This window comes from Mchenga conophoros, linkage group LG6, assembly GCF_057382185.1.
Source record: "Mchenga conophoros isolate Kocher_MC1m ecotype Shallow Benthic linkage group LG6, M_conophoros_male_GT1.1, whole genome shotgun sequence".
Taxonomy (NCBI): Eukaryota; Metazoa; Chordata; class Actinopteri; order Cichliformes; family Cichlidae; genus Mchenga; species Mchenga conophoros.
The window spans coordinates 27,592,249-27,611,966 of record NC_140531.1 but is presented as its reverse complement, the minus strand read 5'-3'; the positions used below and the strand labels follow the sequence as shown (position 1 = coordinate 27,611,966).

Sequence of the window (19,718 nt, the reverse complement as noted above, 5' to 3'; positions counted from 1 at the left end):
TTAGCATAGTACAGTAGGCACAAACCATTGAAGGCAGCAGGAATGTCATTTTGCAAGTATTTTTCATATTTAAATATCTTTATTAGTAGTTTTCTCAGTTTTTTCTCAACCAATAGCTGCAAGACATTTCTGAGGATTGTTATTGGTCACATAGACCTAGGGTGGGTATTTATTCTTATTAGATCAGTTAAGCCAATTTTTACTTTAAATTAAAAAAAAAAAGGTCTAATGTTTCATTTCACTTTGATAGATGTAGGCTTTTTTTTGTGTCAGAATATCTGTATCTCATCTGCTGTCCAAACAGGAGCTGTTGTGGCTTTTTCTGCCATTCTTTTCCTCTAGGCATTGTTCCTGCATCTCTTTGCAGGCTTGCTTCTCACTTTCAGAGACTGACTGATTGCTTATACTGCTGGCAGTCAGTAAATTGCTGATGGGACATTGTGTATGCCCGTGTGCTTAAATATCAATCTTTTCTGAGTAGAACTTTGTCTTTTCAGCCTTGGGTGTGTGATCATTTGGTGGAAAGTAGGGAAATTTTGGTTAGTCCTCACTTCCTGATATACCTTCAAAGGACTCTTTGATGGTTAAGTCTCAGTTTATGACTCAGGTTAGAATAACATTTAGGTGTGGGTAAGGTAGCCAGATGTACTAGCTGACAGAGACAAGTGCCACTGGCAATGGTAGAATTGCTGGTACGCCGACAGTGCAGTCAAGCTATAGAAAGCACTCAAAAATAAACACATACACCAACACATTCAGCTTGACAGCTTCTTCTTGAATTCACTAAGCTTTAGCAGTGGCGATGGCAAGGACCATGCTTTGCTTAGTCTTGTGTATTGTGCTGTTTTTCAGTTTAATGAGCTGCCACTGTGTTAAAGTTTCATATCTGCTTGGCAGAGGCAGCAGCCAAGACTGTGAGAGAGAATTTTCTGGAAGCAAACCTCAAAGCTGTTATTTATAGTACAACTGACTCCTAATATGTGGTTGTTTGACATTTCTTCCTCCCCAGTATTCCCCCCGCCGACCCAAAACACTGCTCTCCAGGGGCCATCTCTTCTTTACAGGTTTTACCAACATACAATATGTATTCCACAATTCACTGAGCAAGCCTAGTCTAATAGCAATAAAGTGCACTGTATGTTTTCATAGACCATTTTGACCACCGGCTGTAAGCAAAGCCGACATGCACTGTATGCACACGATGCTTACAAACCGAGCACTCACTGAGACTGAAGGATAGAAAACACAAGAAGATTGTTATTAGCACTTACCAACCGTGGAATTTACAGGCTTGTTTTCCCCAAGCTGTTCAGGTTGAGAAAACACAAATGCACTCCCACACACATTTGTGGAGATTAGTTGGGGTGTGTTGCAGTATTAGCAGGTATTGAGGAATTATTCCCCAGGTAAAGGCTGCCTAAAATGTTCCATGTAATAAGGCTCTGGAGAGTCTCATAGCTTCCATAATACGACAGGAATGGGTGGTTTTCTGAATGGCAGCGGTGGCAGATTTACCACAATCTGTGGTCATGAGTCTTGACTCTGTTATTCTCCCCCTGCCCCAAGAGAGGAAACTCCTCTTCCTACTCTTGTGTTTGTGGTGTTGTCTGTAGCCATTCCAAACATGATTCTCCATGTTTTGATTGCTCTTCTTTTTCTTTTGAAGTCCTGTGTCTCCCTTTCATTGTAACGCAGAGAATAACATTAGCACAGTTATCCTCCATTTTTCCCATTCTCTACCAGCCTTGCATTATCTTTTGCCCTCAACCTTATTTTTGCTGTCTGGTTCTTTTGACACTAGTGATCAAGGTGTACGAATATTTCAGCCCCCCCCCCCCCTCAAACTCCACCCCTGTCCTCCAGTCTCTCCTTGGTCTGCCAGCCTCAATAGAGCTTCATTCAGTTTTGTTTCCAACTCCTCTCCAGTGAGGATTCTTTTGGTCTTTGCCCTTTTCCAGCAGTATTTTTTCTTTCTCTGTGTGCCCTGTCTAGTTCTCTGGCGGCTGTCGTTCTTAATTGGTATTGCTCTGCGTCTGCTTTCATCCTCTGCCTGCTCCCTCCCTTTCCTCCATCCCTCCTCCCTCTTTTCTGCATCCCTGGCGGAAGAAGACAGGCATCAGACTGTCTGGTCCCGTGTGTGTGTCTGTGCTTTTATGCATGGTTGGTGTGTGTGTAGTGAGTTTCTAACCTCTTTCCTGTATAATAGCATGTTTCTTGTCATGTCTCCTCCTCTGTAACTTATCCCCACATATAGAGATATTAAGCAGTTGTATTTAGCATAGTAAGAAAGGGGGATCCTGTTTGGATATGAAATCATGAGTTTCCAGTGGTCAGTTTGGTCAGTAGTCAGTTATAATAGTTATAATACACAATTGAGCTCTGCAGTTACAACATGGAGACACATTAATTTTTATTTTTTTGTTGGGTTAAATGCACCTTTGCATTGATTTTTGTCTTTTTATCTGCAAATCTCCATATGTCATTTAACCATATCTTTTTAAGGGGAAGAATATGAGCTGATTGCTGGTTATTGGCTGTGGTGTTGCAAGTCCCTTTAATTTAAGAGAACCTTAAGTGACACACGCTGGCTTTGTAGGTCATTAATGTCAAAATGGGAAATGTTTCCCTAATTGCAGAGTCTTACTGCCAGAGGGGGTAAACCTGATGCTGGGGAGTGTGGCAGAGAGCGATACAGCCCAGAATCACTGCTGAAGAAGTGCTGCTGTCAGCAGTACTGAGAAAGGGGGAGAGAGGCAGGTAATGCAATATGTAGGGTCAACAAAGGTCAGGATGGAAGCTAACTTTGACGATGACTACATAAGCTCAAAAGTCAACTGCCCGCTCTCTGATTTCACATTCACATGCTGTTAGGACATTACCCTAAATGATATTACAGAGTGTGACACATAGGAAATCAGGATAATAACTTTGTTGTTTTAATACTTGGACCTGTTTTTGTCCAACCCTCATAGTGACAGCAATACTTGTAAACAGACACTAGTGCAATCTTTTGTGTATAAAGACTATCAGGAGGCGCTGTAGTAGAAGAGACTCTGTCACTAGCAAATGAAAGGAAAACAAAAATAGTTTCTGTCACCTAAAACTCCTTTGTCCATTTCTTTCCTCCAGTCGCTCCAATTTGTTCCATCGGCAAAGCTTTTCATTCACTTTTTTCCTATTCCTATTCTAGATGTTTATAGCAGTGCAGCATTTTCTATTATTTTCTTGTTAGGTGGCCAGAAAGAGACTTAATACTATACTTAATAATGGTCTCAAATACGGAAGAGAATTAATAAAGAGTAAGATCACTTCACACTGTTGTCAAAATAGAATTTTTTTTGTTGCACATTTATTTGAAGTGGTTTCAGTGGTCATTTTTCACAGTATCGATGCAGCATTATCAACATCACGAAAAAGGAATAGAATATCATTAATCTATTGGTATTGTGTCAAATGTAGAAATCCCAGTATTGAAATTTCTAACTTTCCCACTCCTATCCACAGTGCACATATTCCATACCGTTATCTGTATGCACACTGGATCACACAATCACATCCACACATAATGGAACCCCTATTTATTCCCCGAGGGCAGCGTTCAGTGGGGCTGTTTGATATAACGATATATATCGGATGACAATATAAAAACATCTATCGTTTCATTTTATGCTATCGTTTGTTTCGTGGTGTGGCAAAATAAACTGTTTACGGTAATATTTTTTCATCGTTTTGATGGTCACTGTAGTGGCTATATTAATTTCTTAAAGTACTCTCTTTCTCTTATATGTAAATAACCACACTACTGACGGACAAGCGCCTGTTTTTATGCGTTGTCATTAGTAACAACGACGGTAACACCATCGCGTGTCCGCTTGTTTATGTTCCACATAAACCTTTCACAATAAAGCTCAAGATCCTGTTGAGACTTTTCAAAATAAACAGAATCACGTGAAAGAGCAGATTATTAACGGATTAGAAGTAAAAAAGAGCCGCCAGGTGCTAAAAAATAAACCTTAGACTCAAACGTTAGAACAGGCTTTTACCCGCAGCACGCCGTGTAATAAATACAAAGAAAACGGCGGCCGTTACAACTTATGTCTAAAAATGTATAGTTTCACGCATTAGTTAAAACAGTCGACTCCAGGTAAAGGACGCGCAGCTGGAAACACTTCACGCAAGTCGAGCTGCCCGAGATTCACAGAATTTACAGAAAATGTTAAATTTTTGTGATTTATATCGTTATCGGGACGATAGAATTCTTATATCGGGATATGAGATTTTGGTCATATCGCACAGCCCTAGCGTTCAGTGAGCTGTTGAGATAGCACAATGAAAAATGGGATTGTGTTGAGTGTATGCGTGAATGTAAGGGAGAAAGGAAGAACAATGAAGCAGGAAAAGGAACAAGGAAGCTAAAATAATTTCCCCCAGGGATCAATAAAGTATTCTGATTCTGATTCTGAAAAAAAAAAATACAGTTGGAGGAGCAGTAATGCAAGATCTGTATGTTTGCCCAAACCCCTTTATATGATTCCTCTTCCGTTGCTGCCATAGAGACATTACTGCACCATCAGACTGTCTCATTGAAGCCTCTCCTGTCTTTGTGATTGACAGCTCCCTCCCACTGCCAGTGGGCAACACAGTGGGAGACAGGCCTTCCATTAGTCTTCTGTTAGGAGAGTTATGATTCATTCATATATTCAGACTTTGATTCATATCCATGCTTGTGTAGGCACTTTTTATATTTAGTGTTTTGTTCAGTTGTGGTCGATAACACACATTTATCAACATTGGGATTTTAACTAATGATTTTTCATCATATTGATTATTATTGTGCTAATTGTTTCACTAAACCAGATATAATGTCAGTCTTATGTATGTATGTGAAAAAATGCTTTATTCCCTTCACTGAATATGACACATGCATTGATGTCCATTGCACTTGGTGAAGCCTAAAAGCATGCACACAGTCACTGCCTGTGTTCTAGCTCATGCCTTTAATAGTTTCCAGGAGCTGTCACTAAAGCTGAGCCAAAGCAAATGGAGACTGAAATGAAGTACTTAGTTTCCCCTGAGCCCTTAGGCTAGCTATCTAGCTAGTTTGGAACCACACTCCCACTAAAAGGAGATCTTCGTTAGAAGAACTCGTGCTTTATTTTGTCTGTTGGCCTTCATGTTTTATTCCTTTTGCTCCTTTAAATCCTTTCCTCTTTTTTCCCCTTGACTCGTTTGTTGTTTTTAAGCCTTCACACTCACTTCATCTCCCCCTCTGTCCCTTTCCTTTTTGTACTCGAGTAGTCCTCCTCTTTCACCTTCTACATTTTAGTTTCTGATCATGAGGGAAAGTGTTTATCACAAGTTCCTGGATTGATTTTTTTGTATGCAGTGATGCTTGTAGATGGAAATGTTGTTTTTTTTTTTTTACGTTCTCTGAGTGCACTTTGGCCCTGACTTACAAATGGCTCATAAGGAAGGTACTACAAGTTAATGTGTGCTTTTGAACATGCTTGAAATCCCCTGAAATTAAAAAAAAAAGTAACAGTAATATTGCATTACCATTTAAGTTCATTTAAAGTTTAAAAATGAACAAAACAAACAATTTACAGTGTGGGGCCAAGATGTTTCTGAATAACTCTTGATGTCCAAAGTCTACAATGCAGATCATACCAGTTATAATGTGTAGAAGTATTCCTTAATTGTGCTCTTCTTTTTTTCTTTTTTACTCATCATTCTTTCCCCTTCTTGTTGAACAGCTGAGAGAAGCTAGCAACAGAAGAAAGAGAACCATTTGATGGAAGAAAAGAAAAAGAAAAAACAAGAAGAAAAGACCAAGAAGGAAATTGCTCAGAAAAAGGTGAATATAAAACCCCTATTAAGGCTTTGCAGACATGTGAGTGCTAATCAAGTGATGCTGACTTGTCCACCATTTTTGGACATGTGACAATCATTGTGATGGTCAAGTTAATAACCGGCAAGTCAGACAGGCCTTTGGACCAGTCAGTGACCCCCTGTCACTAGGGAAACATGTATTCCCCAACCTCTTGGTAAAAACCTCCTTGTGGTTGCTAGCATATTGCTGCAGTCTTGTTTTGAGTGGAAGTGGCAGCCTTGTAGCCTGACCAGCTACTCTCTGAGCTGTGCTGAAACCGTAAAAGTGTGATGCACAATGGAAATTTACAGTTTGCCCTCACAATAAAAGTTGCACACTTTGAAACATGTTGGCTGCAACGCCGAAGTACAGCTTTTACTGTGAAGATGAACCCTCTCCATTTCTGGTATATAAAGTACTTCCACTTCTAGCTGGCAAGTATTTGCAGACGAACATGAAAAACTCTAGGCAACCGTGGCCATCTGTGAGCAACCAAAGTACCACCTTAGTTATGACTGATTTCACCAAGCAACAGCCCAAACATCCAGCGACCTAACAAACAGTGATTGTATCATGTCCGATATGTCTCGCACAGTGTGCGCATGACGTCACGTGAGAAACCTCAGTGCTATCCATTACACACACTTTTCTGTTATTAAAATAGATAGGATACTAGCCTTCACTTAAGTTGCCCCTGTGCATGGAGTGGTTTTATTGTAAGTGCTTAATGGTTGATTTGTTGAAATGTAGGCAGCAAATTTCCATTAAAGGACCAAATGACTACTTCTGTTCACTGATGTCTTGAAACGATAGGCTCACTTTATTCGGTAGCACTAGTCGTTTGATTTATTTGTGAACATCATACTTAAACTATTCATTTCCTAAATCAGTTTCTCTTCTCCTCTGCAGGCTGCTGATCAGAAACCCAAAGGTGAGTGTCATGAGCAGACAAACTACACCCTCTCATATACTTCATTTTCTAACACTACATTCCAGCCACTGATGTACATTAATCAGCTCTGATTAATACATAAAGGCACACACATTATTTATGCATTATACACACGTAGCATTTAGCATTCTTGTACACAGATGGACACACACATTTTGCACATGCATGCACAATTGTGCTGTTTGACTCGGCACACACACATGCAGACGCTCATTAGAGCAAATACAGGGGCGTTTTAATGCAGAGTGACGCTCAGTATGCCAGGAGCACCAGGCAGTGAGGCGTGAGGGGACCCAGACAGCTCACTGAGTGTGCTGTAGGTAAAGCGATGGGGGGATGGGCTATAGAAAGAAGGGAGAGGATGAGTGGGATAAAAGAAGCAAATGGTGTTCAGCTGAAATGCAAAACTAAAGGAACAGTGTCCTCATATCCCCTCTGCAATTTCTTAAGATGTTAAAATAGTTTCTCAGCGTTCTTGTTCCTGTAACAAGTTTGTAATTTGGATTGTTTAAGTAAGACATGTATAACGATCTGTACAGCCAATAGATTTGCATGCTTTTGTTTTATAAATAGATTTCTAAATAGAGTTCTACTTTAATGCAGTAGCTTACATCCACATGCATACCGGTATAAAATGAAATATGGAAGCGTTGTGTCCCAGCTGTCTGCATTAAAAGGAATGAACAATTGTTAGTTAAGAACATCTAAAATGCTCCATTGCCTCCATAATTTGCGATCTGCTTTCAAACCTGAATTTTCATACATCATGGACGAGGATAATTATCAAGCACACCCTCCCGCTTTGTTGTCACTTAGCAACACAGTGAGGTTATTCCTGTGTTGACACTTAAAAAAATGCTGTTAATGCTAAATACCTAAACTAAAGGTTTCTGTTAATGCATGGTAGTGTTGGATTGAAGATGGCAGAAGATTTCATCCTGTCTGGGTTTTTTTCTTAGTGTGTCTCTTAGCACCTGCACTTTGCCAGTTTGAGCAGCAGTTTGGCCATCTGGGTGAAACTGTGAGGCTTTAACAAAGGTCACCACAGCTTGCCTTGGACTCTGACCTGCCTATTTAATTACCCTCCCTGTGTTTCACTGCACTGTCTGTGAGTTTGACCTATTAACCAAGTTTCAAAGCTGCCTACAAAGCTGAATGCATCCAATTTCAATAAGCATTTAATGCCACTGTTCTTCTGCTTCAGTGAGAGATTAAAATATCAGACTCCTCTAGGGCTACAATTCAATTCAACATTTGTATGACTTCTGCTTGCATAGTACTCAGATGGGGGCTTGTCACAAATATTAACAAAGAACATCAGGAGTGAAGAGGCACATTTTATAGTGGGTTTTCTTTTTTGTACACAGGACATATTCACTGAGATCTTTTCCAGAAACAGTTTGTACTAATATACGTTACTTTCACACATGTATGCTGGCATTTACAACAGAAAATGTATGTTTTGGTCACTGATGACGCATTAAAGGCAAGCAGGACTGCTGCACGTTTATTTGTTTTCTCAAACTTTACCAATGATCCGCATAATGCATTAGACAAGGAGCATGGAAAAGATTATGTTGTTAGGCTGTAGCCGTCCACCTAACCACAGGATGTGGCCAACAATACGTGTCACATGCTGTTTTGTGTTGTGAAAGCCTGCATTGTTTCTTTGTGCATCTTCCTATTTGTCATCAGAGATCTTGTATTTAAATATGAGGCAATACCTTTTGACCAGTAATGTGTTTTGGCCCTGCAAATCTGCAGCTGTTGCTATTTTTTTTTTTTTTTTTTTTTAAAACCAAACCCTCCAATTTAGTGCACTGAAAGTAATTAGATGCATTATATACATGAGCAGAAATGTGCTATAGCCACCGGTGGTGCTCTGAAAAGCATGTTTTACAGCCATCTTCACTGTGCTGCTCAGTTCAGGAGCCCTTTTTACTAACTTGCTTTAAAATGTAGGCACTATATATAAAGCACATCCTGCTACACTGATGTTTCCATTGTTAGATTTGAAAGCCAGTGTGCCAAATAAATGTCTAAATAATGAAAAGCATAGCACAGTCTTCATATTTTCTTGCTGCGCTGTATGAACTGTGTATGTTGGATGTGTGATGCAGCAATTGAAATGCCAAGAAGGGAAGGGGGGAAAACTCTTTTTAGGAGAGAAACCCATGGATTAGGGCACAGTTACGAAGGGAAAAAAGGGAGCGAGAGAGAAGAAATAGGAAGTGTAACGAGCTGTTTTGGTTCCACATAAAAGCAAAAATGAAGAAAGGAAAAGAGGAAGGGAAGTAATGAAGCAGCGAGCAGCAGACAAGTGCCAAAAATGACCGTCAAGAGTCAATGACGACACTAATATAGCAGAGGACTAATGACATGGAGATTTATTTTATGGTGTGTTTAATGAGAGATAGAGAGGGAAAAGGACATGGGATGAGAAACTGATTGCGTTTATGTAGTGGGTAGTCATGCAAACAGACAGATAAAGAAAGTAGGTGAAAGAAGACTAATCGAGAAATCAGGACTTCTGTGAGTTTGCTTATAACCTCCCATCTGCAATAGCTTTTAAAAGGAACGTGGCATCGACTAGAATGAGATGGGTTTTCATGCATGACACTAAATAATAGAGGTGTAAGTGTGTGTGTGTCTGCTCGCGTGTATGCACGCAAGACCGGGGAAATCGGTATGCGGTAGTGATTTGTGTCTTTCCATCCATATCAGTGCATTCTGTCTTCCTTATACACTTTCAGAAATTCATAGTCACATACACACTACCACTCCCCACCCTCTCTGCCTTTTGCTGCTTTCCTCTCTGCAGGCCTCCCTGGTCCCAGGCATTTCAATTTGTTTGCGGTAATCGATCTCGGCCTGGCGCGTTCATATGTATGAAAATGAGATAAAGCTTCGGCGCACTGGAATTAACTTCTCTGCCCCCTATTAGGCATGGAGCTTCACAGAATGCAAGGTTCCAGGAGGCAGTGTCCCATTGCCCCAACCCACCCCCACTCCCTCCTACACACACACACACACACACACACACACACACACACACACACACGCACAGACAGGCTGGACCTCTGCCTATACAGAGCCTTTCCATCCTCCCCCCTCTTGGTCCCCCAGTACCTCGGAGACGCTGATTATTCACCCCCAGCACAAACGCACCTTCATCACAATCTTTGCTCCTGCTGCAATCACAATCAGTCGATTTGATTGCTACACATATCTACTAACCTTGACAAAAGCATGTGCACATACACAGAGACACAGGGTACGTAGTGCGTTTGATACCCACAGCCATCAAAACGTGCTCATTGCAGCGACTTGGAGCCTTTCAATATGTTTTCAGTGAAGGAAGCTTACATTGTTTAACTGCAAAACTGCCAAGATAATAATGTCCTTGCCAAGATTGCTCTTAGCATGCACAAACACATGTGCGGACATACAAATATGATTGAATTTGTAAGAAAACATGGCCCAAACAGGAAGTTAGACAAACGGAACTCAAAAATACAAAACAAAAAAAATTTAGAAAACTACATTTAGAAACAAAAAGCCACAAGGAACACCACGCTGTGTCTCTTACATTCCTACTCTCCGATAATCAGAAAATCTGCAGTCTCTGTTTCTCCTGCTTGTGTGCTTTTCCCTGATGAAAGGTTGGAAATTTAATGTGCTGTCTGTCAGTACCTCGTTCCTCACTCTCCTCTTTGACCATGCTGTTACTTCCGCCTGTTTCATTACCCTCTACGTGTCCCAGCGACCGCATCCGAGGAGAAACATATTTACACGGTGTCACCATGGTGGTAACAGCATTATGTTTTCAAAGTGGCAACAGACACACATAAACACAAGTGTGTCCTTTTAATACCGCATTGGATTCATTCGCAATTTCACATGCTATTAATTGCGTCAACACAGCTCAAATGGAATTTCATGAATTGCAATCTAATTAGAGGCTAATTTACTTTAACATTTGGGCTGCTTTTTTTCCGCTGTTAAACACATTTCTAAACACTGAATGAATTAATAGTGAATAGCTTGTGAATTACGTCCTGTGGATTTATGACTGCCAAGCATAATTGTTTTTCCTTTACCCCCTGTGTGCTCACCCCACATGAATGTCAAGTGTTAGGGGAAAGTGAGGGATGTAGGAATGGACCAAGGGAAGCGATAAAGGAAAACAAGGGGGACGCTCAGACTTAAACAATGCTCTCCTCCCTCCGTATTCATGTTGTATGATCACTCACAAGCTGCTGACAAGAGAGCCTCACATACCTCCCCCATCACCTTGTTCTCCCCCACCGGAGAGCTGCTTTATGTCAAATACCAGGCAGATTAATAGGATGTATCGAGAAGGATATGAATGACACTTAAGCCTGTTTTTGAAGCGCGAGGTCTATGCCAATTTGTTTGTTTAATGTTGTAAAACTGTCTGGTCTCCCCCTCATATGGCAGCTTGCTCCCCCAAAAAGGTGATCTTGTCCATATGGCAATTTATACTTGACTTACAGTTCAAGTTCAATGATGTCCATAATCACCGTGACCCATAGGTTTGGGAAGCCCAGTTTTAAGTCGGACTTAAAACTGACCTTCAGCAGCCAATACTTCATCCAAAGACTTTATGGGTGCCTCCCATGTATGCAGAATTAATAATTAAGGGTTCTGTACTTGATTGTTTAGATAGTTGGGCATAGACGTCTATGGGGATTGACTTGTTTTTCACCCATGTAAGTGGTCTTTTGTATAAAATGTAAGGCAATAATGTCTGGGACCTGTAGTCATAAAATACCTATGTATGAAAACATTCTTTTGTAGACCCCCAATGAGTTCTGCTCAGATTGTTAAACTGATACTCAAATTGAGCTCCCTTGACTCTAATAACACTAACATTATAACTGGGGCAGACTTTGTTCCTCATTTATGTATCAGCCTTTAAAAGTTTACAAACCTTGAATCACACTATGGAGCTATCAGAGCCAGAGGGATTCACAGCCGATCGTTGCACTCAGGCACTGACCTCGGAGAGAGGTGTAGTGCGATCTCGTTAAGGCTTTTTACCTCGTTTGAAGTTGGCTGGTATTAGGGTTAAAAAGCAAAAAGGGGTTCTTGAGGCCACTCTGTCATAATACTAACAAGCAGGTGAGACACGGCTGAGATGAACCTGGCACAGCCAGAATATGGCGGCACTAATTATGGAGAGAGTGTAGAAGAGGCGTGGTGGGAGAAGGGGTCACAACAGGCACATGGAGGTGCATTAGGCAACTGTCAGTCTCTATAGTAGTGGTCCTTTTATAGGATGGGTGAGGGGTGAGAATTTTCTCTCTCTCTGTGTGGTTTTTTTTTTTTTTTCTTTTCTTATACAGACAGATGGGGCTCTCTATAGACACACCCACTTGACCATTTGAGTGCAAAATCGGACACACGCACATGCATTTGCCTGTAAGTGAAGAGTCATCTCATCGAAACAGCCAAACCTAATTTCTTTGTAGAACCAACGTCTCTTTGCAGAACATTGCCATCTGCTTTATACTCACAATGCTTGTTGATTATATTTAGACATTTATTACACTTGCTATAGAAAGTAACAAATTACAGCAACTGGCGTCTCCAGGTAAACAAGAATATTGTGCCAATTGTGAGAATTGTAGATGAAATGCACAGAGCAGTGTAATGAAAGGAGTCCTGATCAGATTTCTGGGGAGGGACTTGACTCTGATGTGGTGATTGTGGTGTTAGTGCCTCTGCTTAAATATTGCCTGCAAATTTAGTCTGTGTTCCACTACTTTTGCTAGGGTATAGACATGCTTTCTTTCTTTGCCTTGTTTACATATGCAAAGAGGAAGCACTGCAGCACACACAGTCGAACACAGTTTGTAAAAAGTTATTGTGTGTAATGCACTTTGTAACCTTCCAGGGGTTTTCTTTACCTTTTCTGCTTCTTGGATGTTGTTACATTGAGAAATTTGGCACCGTGTAGGGCATAGAAGCCTGTGCGTTGCGTCTGTCCCTCCCCCCTCTATAAACATGGCTGCATAATAAAGTGGCTCAGCAGACAATAGAAGAGATCTGTGAACCTGCACTGCCTGGCACTAAGCTCAAGGAGCAAATCAGTTCTTTATAATAGCAGATACCCTCTTTTTGTGCTTCATTCGTGGATTTTCATTTCTATATGTGATTTTGTTATAAACTTCAGTTTGCGGCTGAAGTTTTTTGTTTTTTTTAAATGTTTTTTTTGCAGACTATTCTTAAGCCACTGATCCTTTTGATTGTGTAATTAACCATTTAGTGAAAAGAATGGCTTTAATTAAAACTTTGGTGCGAGGTTGCAGAGAGTCCTTGAGCTGGAGGGTTTAATGGAATTTGCAGGGCACTTGATACAGATGCTTACTTAATTGGCTCTCATTTTCAGGTTCAGTTAGAGGCACTAAGGGCCAGACCACTACATCATAAAAGCCTAAATTTGGTTTTCACAGCACTAGTTGAAGTTTCAAATAGTTTTGTATTTACAATTGCTAGTAAAACAGTTATTTCCAATAGTCCATTTGTCTTTCCTTGCAGTTTTAAAAATTAGTTTCTTATCGAGATATTGTCGAAAAGTTGTAGTTTGATTTTAAATGCCCAGTAAATATGTCTTCAGATTCTTTTAAATCCTGCTTGTGAGTGAATATTTATAAAATGTTTTCTTTTGCTTTTTTGTTTTTTTAATCTGAGTTAGAATCTCTAAGAAAAGATACTGGACCTTTTAGAAGAGCTTAATAAACAGTGAATTATAAATTATGAATTTATTCAGTAAATTTCATTGCCATTCCCAGTGAACCAGCATATGCTTCACTTTCCTCTTTTAATCTTTTATACTTATACACTTATCCAAGGGACCCCCTCCACCTTCCACACACACACACCTCTTATTTTATTTTTTTCTCCTTGGCTCTCTTTTTCTGTAAACCCCCCCCCCCCCCCCCCCCCCCCCCCCACCTCTTCAAAAGCACTTAACCATCCATCATGGATTAGGAATCTCTCTGAGCAAATTAAAAGACGTGTCTCATTAAATGTATTTATGTTTGTGCAGGGTAGAGGGGAACAGTGTCTGTACTATTTTTCTCACCTCTTACGCACTCAGACAGCCATTTTTGACGTCTCATTTTTGTCTGTCTACACACACACACACACACACACACGCGCGCACATTACTTCCCTCTCAGGAGAGCATTAATTCTCATTCTCAATTCTGATGTACTTATTAAATACAGATTACACTGAGGGTGGTTACACATTATCCAGTTTGGAAGTGTTATAGAAGAGATGTTTTTTAAGCTTCCTTGCAAGGAAGTTTTGACAGCATGATTTAAAAAAAAGTTTAATAGTTATTGTATATGTGTGAAAGACATTTATTGTCTTAAAGTACCCTTGTTACTACCACAACAAACAGATTGTATTGTTGTGTGTGTGTGTGTGTGTGTGTGTGTGTGTGTGTGTGTAGCTAATCAGACAAAAAAAAAAGATTTTCCTTTTTGTAACAGAAATGTGGAGAACTGGAAGCAAAAGATGTTTAGTAGAAACTTTGGGCTGGAGTTTGAAGAAAGACCAAAGAGAGAAGAAAGAAGGTATAAAGGCAGGTTGAATGAAAGGTTGAGATTCGGAGTGGAAGGATAAGGAAGTGGAAACAAGAACATGGCAAGGAAAAAAGACAGAAACAAGGCATGGGTGAAAAGAGACAGAAAGGCTAGAGATGAGGGATCAAGATGGATAAAGGCCCTGAGGGAGAATAACATAGTGAGCAGTGAAAGACAAGGAGGCATGGAAAAAAGGAATGGCAAGAGAGTGAGTGAGCACTGGGGCTACGAAGTAACTTGCTGGTGGGAAGATGAGGGGAGAAACGGGTGGAAACAGTGGGTAGAACAGAAAGGGAAGGGGGCAGGGCGGCGTGTATTCACCATACCGGTGTACGATTGGCTGAGACAATGTCAGGCGGGCAGCGCTGAATTAAATCAGATGTGCGTCACCAGCTGCAGTTCCAAGCCAACAGCCAACCACATACTGCTGGAAGGGGGAAGGTTCTTCTTATCCCTGTCTCTCTCACAGGCTCCCTCTTTCTCTCTTTCTAAAAACTCAATTGAATTGGATGAAAACAACTATGAAAGTGTCTTTTTGCCTGTATGTGTCAAATACTATGCAAAATATAAAATTCTTACCTTAAATGTGCGTTTGTATGCCTGTGGAATAACACTCTTTGTGTATGGGAAGTGGATGTTTTTTTAATTTATTTTTTTAAAGATCATTATGTTTTGATTTCAAATAAAAATAATACAAATACTTAAAATACTCTCTACAGGAAAAAAACATATATTAGTGAGTGGTTGTAATTTGTATTTCTTTCTGATACAGATCAATGCAAATTCCCCTGCTGTTAGTGTGTTTCAGCAGGTAGGCACCCTGAGAGGGCCTCTGTTTTCAGCTGTGCTTTTGGACAAGCTTTTGGCAGCCACAGCGAATACCTCTGCACTCTGATTTATTTTAACCTCCTATGCGGTAATGTTGGCTGGTGTGTGCATGTCACTGTGTGGTTAATTACTACCACTGCAGTATAGGCCTGCTGTAGGAGTAGTTTAGACTCTCATACCAGAGAGACTGAACCCCTAAATATAGCTGCAAGCAACTATGGTCAGAGTGCAATAACCTTCCAGCGTTTGGTGATCTCAGTGGGCAGTTTGACCCCATCTTATCTGAGTGACCTTATAGTACCATCTCACCCCACTGGAGCTCTTCCCTCTCAGACTCTCAGAGTAAAATTTGAAATTGAATCTAATTTAATTTTAAATTGAAGTTGAACATATTCAACCAATTCACACGTGTAGTATTTTGGCAAACAGGACCTTGAATCTTTTTATCACTATAGAAAATGTTTATTAATTACCAATGCAAAAACATGATTGTCAACACACCCAATAAGGTGAGCGTATTGCATTATATTTTATTATAGGTTTATTTGTGTATTTACATTTATAATGTTTAAATATTGAAAATGTAGGTCTTAAGTGGTTCTCTGCAAATATATTATTTGCTAAGTGACATGTAACTGAGTAATAAAAGCAGTCGCCTCTGTGGATGACCTCCATTTTCACCTTGTTAGACTGCACCTGCAAACTGGTAAGCCTTATTCTGCTCTGCCACCAAAGTGAGCTTTGGTTGGAGCACTGGCCTTCTAGTTCACAGCAAATCTCAGTAGCAGAACAACTACTAGAGTCTGTCCAACCAAGGGACGAGACCCTCTTTGGGCAAAGAGCTGAGTGATATTGGGGAATTCCCCAGCAGTGCCCTGACTAGAGAGAATGCAAAGGTAGGGAAGGACACAGCACATTTTTTAGTTTTAAAGGGACATGCCAGGGTGTTGTCCGTTAGTAAATCAATCACATGGGTTTGTTCTTTGACGAATATAAAAATATAACATTAGTTGCCAAGTATAGATCTCAGATAATGAGTTGCGGCCACAGCTCTGGCCTAATGTAACTAAAATGAGCAATTTTCTTTTTGTTTTATTTCCTCCTGTTAAATTCTAAATTTTGGAGGTACACCGGATAGTTAAAAGAAAATGTTTGGATGCAAATATTATTGTAAAGTTTTTCTTAGCTTGGTTGCAATATAAGAAGATGAGATCACTCAATTATTTTTAAGTAGATAGGCATTTGCAGCCAGTAATGATAAGAATAAGAAATTCATAACTAATTTAATTAAGTAATAAAGAAAGAGAATGTAAGTAAATACAGATAATAGGATATTTGCAGCTTGGACTAATTAATTTCTATTCCATTTATTTTTCATTCGAACAAACTGGCCATCCTACCTCTACAAATACAAGAACTGTCTTTCTGTCCCTCTCCCACTCCCTTGAGTCAAGGCAGTCTCAGCTGTTGTGTAGAATGGTTGTGTCTATCCAGGGACTATAGAAAATAACATCATCAACTATTCATCATGTATTTTCCCTTGGACCAAAAAAACTGTAATTCACAGCAGCTATTGAGTTACAAGCTATTGATGTCAGTATGAAAGCAAATATTTCTGTGCAGCAGGAAATTGTGAGGTAGAGTACTTATACATGCTACAGCCACAGACTCACACCAACAAGCTGCTCAGTTCCCATGACGATAAAGAAGTGTGTAATCTTACAGCACCCTGTAGAGAAAACTTTAGCAAAGCCAATCTGTTTGGTTGCTGACTATCCAAGTCCTACTAATAATAACACCTTTCAGGCTAACACTCGATTAGATGGCTGGCTGGTCAGTGTAACCACAGGGAAAGGTTCAGACTGAGGCCAAACCAGCAGGGAAGGGAAACGTGTGTAAGTGTGCGTGTCTGTGCTGGGAAAGGAAGAGATAGAGAGGCGAGTTTAATTAGGAGAAAAGGAGGTATCTCGTCGTGTTTGTGTGTTGGTGTTCTTTCAGCAGAAAAAATCTGACCTTTTCATAGATTGCATCTGGGTCAGTAACATATGCTCAACAACAGGCTACATGAGGCAGTTAACTTCAGGTGATAGTTCACAGGAGAAGTGCAGAGAAAAGGTTAGATTGCTCACTACCTGGATAGTACCATAAATAAAATGAAATACACTGAATTTACAGAAACTGCATGAACATCTATTTTTAGTAAACTGTCTTTAAAGCTTTTTTCATCAGACTTCAAGTGTCATTAATTGTAGTTAAGACCATTAAATATGCTAGGATATAATTTGATAAGATGACAAGTTTAATGTGCTGGCATGCTGTGGGCTATACATATGGCTCTGTTAAAAAGGTTGACAGCTCTCTTATAAAAAAAGAATAGCTCTATATTTTCAGCCTTTTTCAGTGTTGGTACTGCCCAGACAAATAAATATCTTCTGCTCTGTGTAGTATTAATAGTGACTTAACCCCGACATTAATACCTTGCTACCTGCATCTGTCTTTCTGTGTGTGAATGCTTGTGTGCCCATGTATTGTATCTGTCCAGTGCCAGAGCCTGCTCCCACTAAGCCCAGTCCCGGCCCATCCCACCACCCCGCCAGCCCCACGCTGCCCCTCTCCTCCTCCTCCTCTTCTTCTGGCAATGGCAAGCGCGCCTCCTGCAGTAGCCAGCTCCTGACTCAGACTCCCCCTCAGCAACAGTGCCAGTTGTCCTCTGCCAGTGCTCGCTACCCACCCAGAGAGGTGCCCCCGCGCTTCCGTCAGCAGGAGCACAAGCAGCTACTGAAGAGAGGCCAGCCACTGCCAGCAGGAGCCCTCAGCACTCTCACTCTCTCCTCCTCTTGCTCCTCTTCCTCCTCTTCACCCTCAGCATCTTACTCTTCTTCTACGAGTACCAGCAGCACTACCACAAACTCTACCACGTCCACTGCGAGCAAACACCACCAAGGTTTGTGTCAGTCCAGTAAAAAACATTGCGGCCAAATGGCTTTCTCATATAAATATATATATTTTTTAGTGGTTGCTTTAGGGTGATGTTGTGACTTTTGTCCTTGTTAGATGTGCATTTTAGTGAGTTTAAATAATACAATACATATACATGATATACAAAAACCCTCCTAAAGCATTCAGGAACCATTATCCATCTTGGGATGGATTATGAGAGAGAGATGTTTGCATTTGTAGATGTAACTTCATTTCAAACTTTGCATCCTTTTTTCTTCTTAGAGACGCATAAGAAAAGCAGTACTGGCAATACAGTAAAAACAGTGATTATAATTGCACTTTCTCTGTCAGCAAATGTAATGACAAGACTCGCCACCTAAAATTTTGTGGGTAGACTGACCATATTAAAACGGGCCTCAGACTTTTTTAGTTGATTGCTGCTTTTTTCCCCATTTCCCTTTGTGGCTATTCTGAAGTAATGAGGTTCTGGTACTTGGATGCATGTTTTCAAAGCATGTCTGTGTTTTCTACGTGTATTAGTGTGAATAATGATACTTATAACGGTGACAATTATGTCTTTTTTTCTTTTCTTTTTTTATAATCAAAGGCCATCTGGGATATTTTAGTGTTTGAAGAACTTGGTTAAGTGGTTTTAGCCTTGTGCACTGTTTTTAAAATCACCAGCGGTAGGCTTTTAACGAACTCTTTGTTGGCCCTGAAGTTCACTAATGTTGAACCTGCCTTGAGGGGCTCATTATACAGTGGTTTGTGTGTATTTGTAAGCAAGTCATGTGTTCTTAAATCATGGCCATTTATATCAATATTACAACTATATTTCTCTGGTTTTGGACATGAGCATTTTTCATACAGTCACTTTTTATTTTTCTTCTATTTATTAAAGGAATCTTAACCATCTGTTTAATGTACACAGATGCAAAAGTGAGGGTACTTCTCATCCTCCAACGTAACAAGCCGTAGCTTTGAAGACACAGATGTGAGGCTACCTCTGTAGAACACCACACATTGTTTGCGCAGGATCTAGCACGAGCATCTGCTTGCATCTTTGTTGCATCTCCTGTCTCTTTTTTTTCCACTCTAGCTTTTGATCATGCTGCTCTGTGCTGCTTTTCATTATTGTCTCTAAATTTGCTGTGCGAACACGGATTACTCAGTAAACAAATCTGCAGCTGCTGCGGTGTATGGTTAGCTAGCCAGGAGGCTACAGTCCTCAGCATTACAGTCAGCTGGTCTTTCTATGCTCTGCTGCTGCTGCTGCTGCTGTTGTTGTAGTAAAGTCTGTGCCACCAGTCACAGCATCAAACAAAGGCTTTAAGCCTATGCAGCCACCCAGTGACACTCTCTTTGCCAGAAATTGTGCTTTTCAGTCTATTTAGTCAATTTACTATGTTTGGATGTTATTTTTCACTATGTAGCCATTTGATGTTGTTTCACAAATAGTGTTATTAGTTTTTTTTAACTTATTTTTTAATGTATTGTTTTTAAAAATATA

The 19,718-nt window shown here is 40.2% G+C and overlaps 1 protein-coding gene across 4 annotated transcripts in view; it reads left to right on the top strand.

Moving 5' to 3' along the window:
• Positions 1–19,718, top strand: part of tnrc6c2 (trinucleotide repeat containing adaptor 6C2) — a 54,418-nt gene that overhangs the window by 5,198 nt on the left and 29,502 nt on the right. Inside the window, exons 2-5 of one of the 4 annotated variants that reach the window (XM_085277212.1) lie at positions 2,637–2,757; positions 5,754–5,854; positions 6,779–6,800; positions 17,811–18,212. In XM_085277212.1, coding sequence (XP_085133338.1) covers positions 5,792–5,854; positions 6,779–6,800; positions 17,811–18,212 — 487 coding nt within the window. In that variant the 5' untranslated portion in view covers positions 2,637–2,757; positions 5,754–5,791. The remainder of the gene's footprint in view (positions 1–2,636; positions 2,758–5,753; positions 5,855–6,778; positions 6,801–17,810; positions 18,213–19,718) is intronic. The other 3 variants (XM_085277211.1, XM_085277214.1, XM_085277213.1) reach the window with 3 other exon arrangements.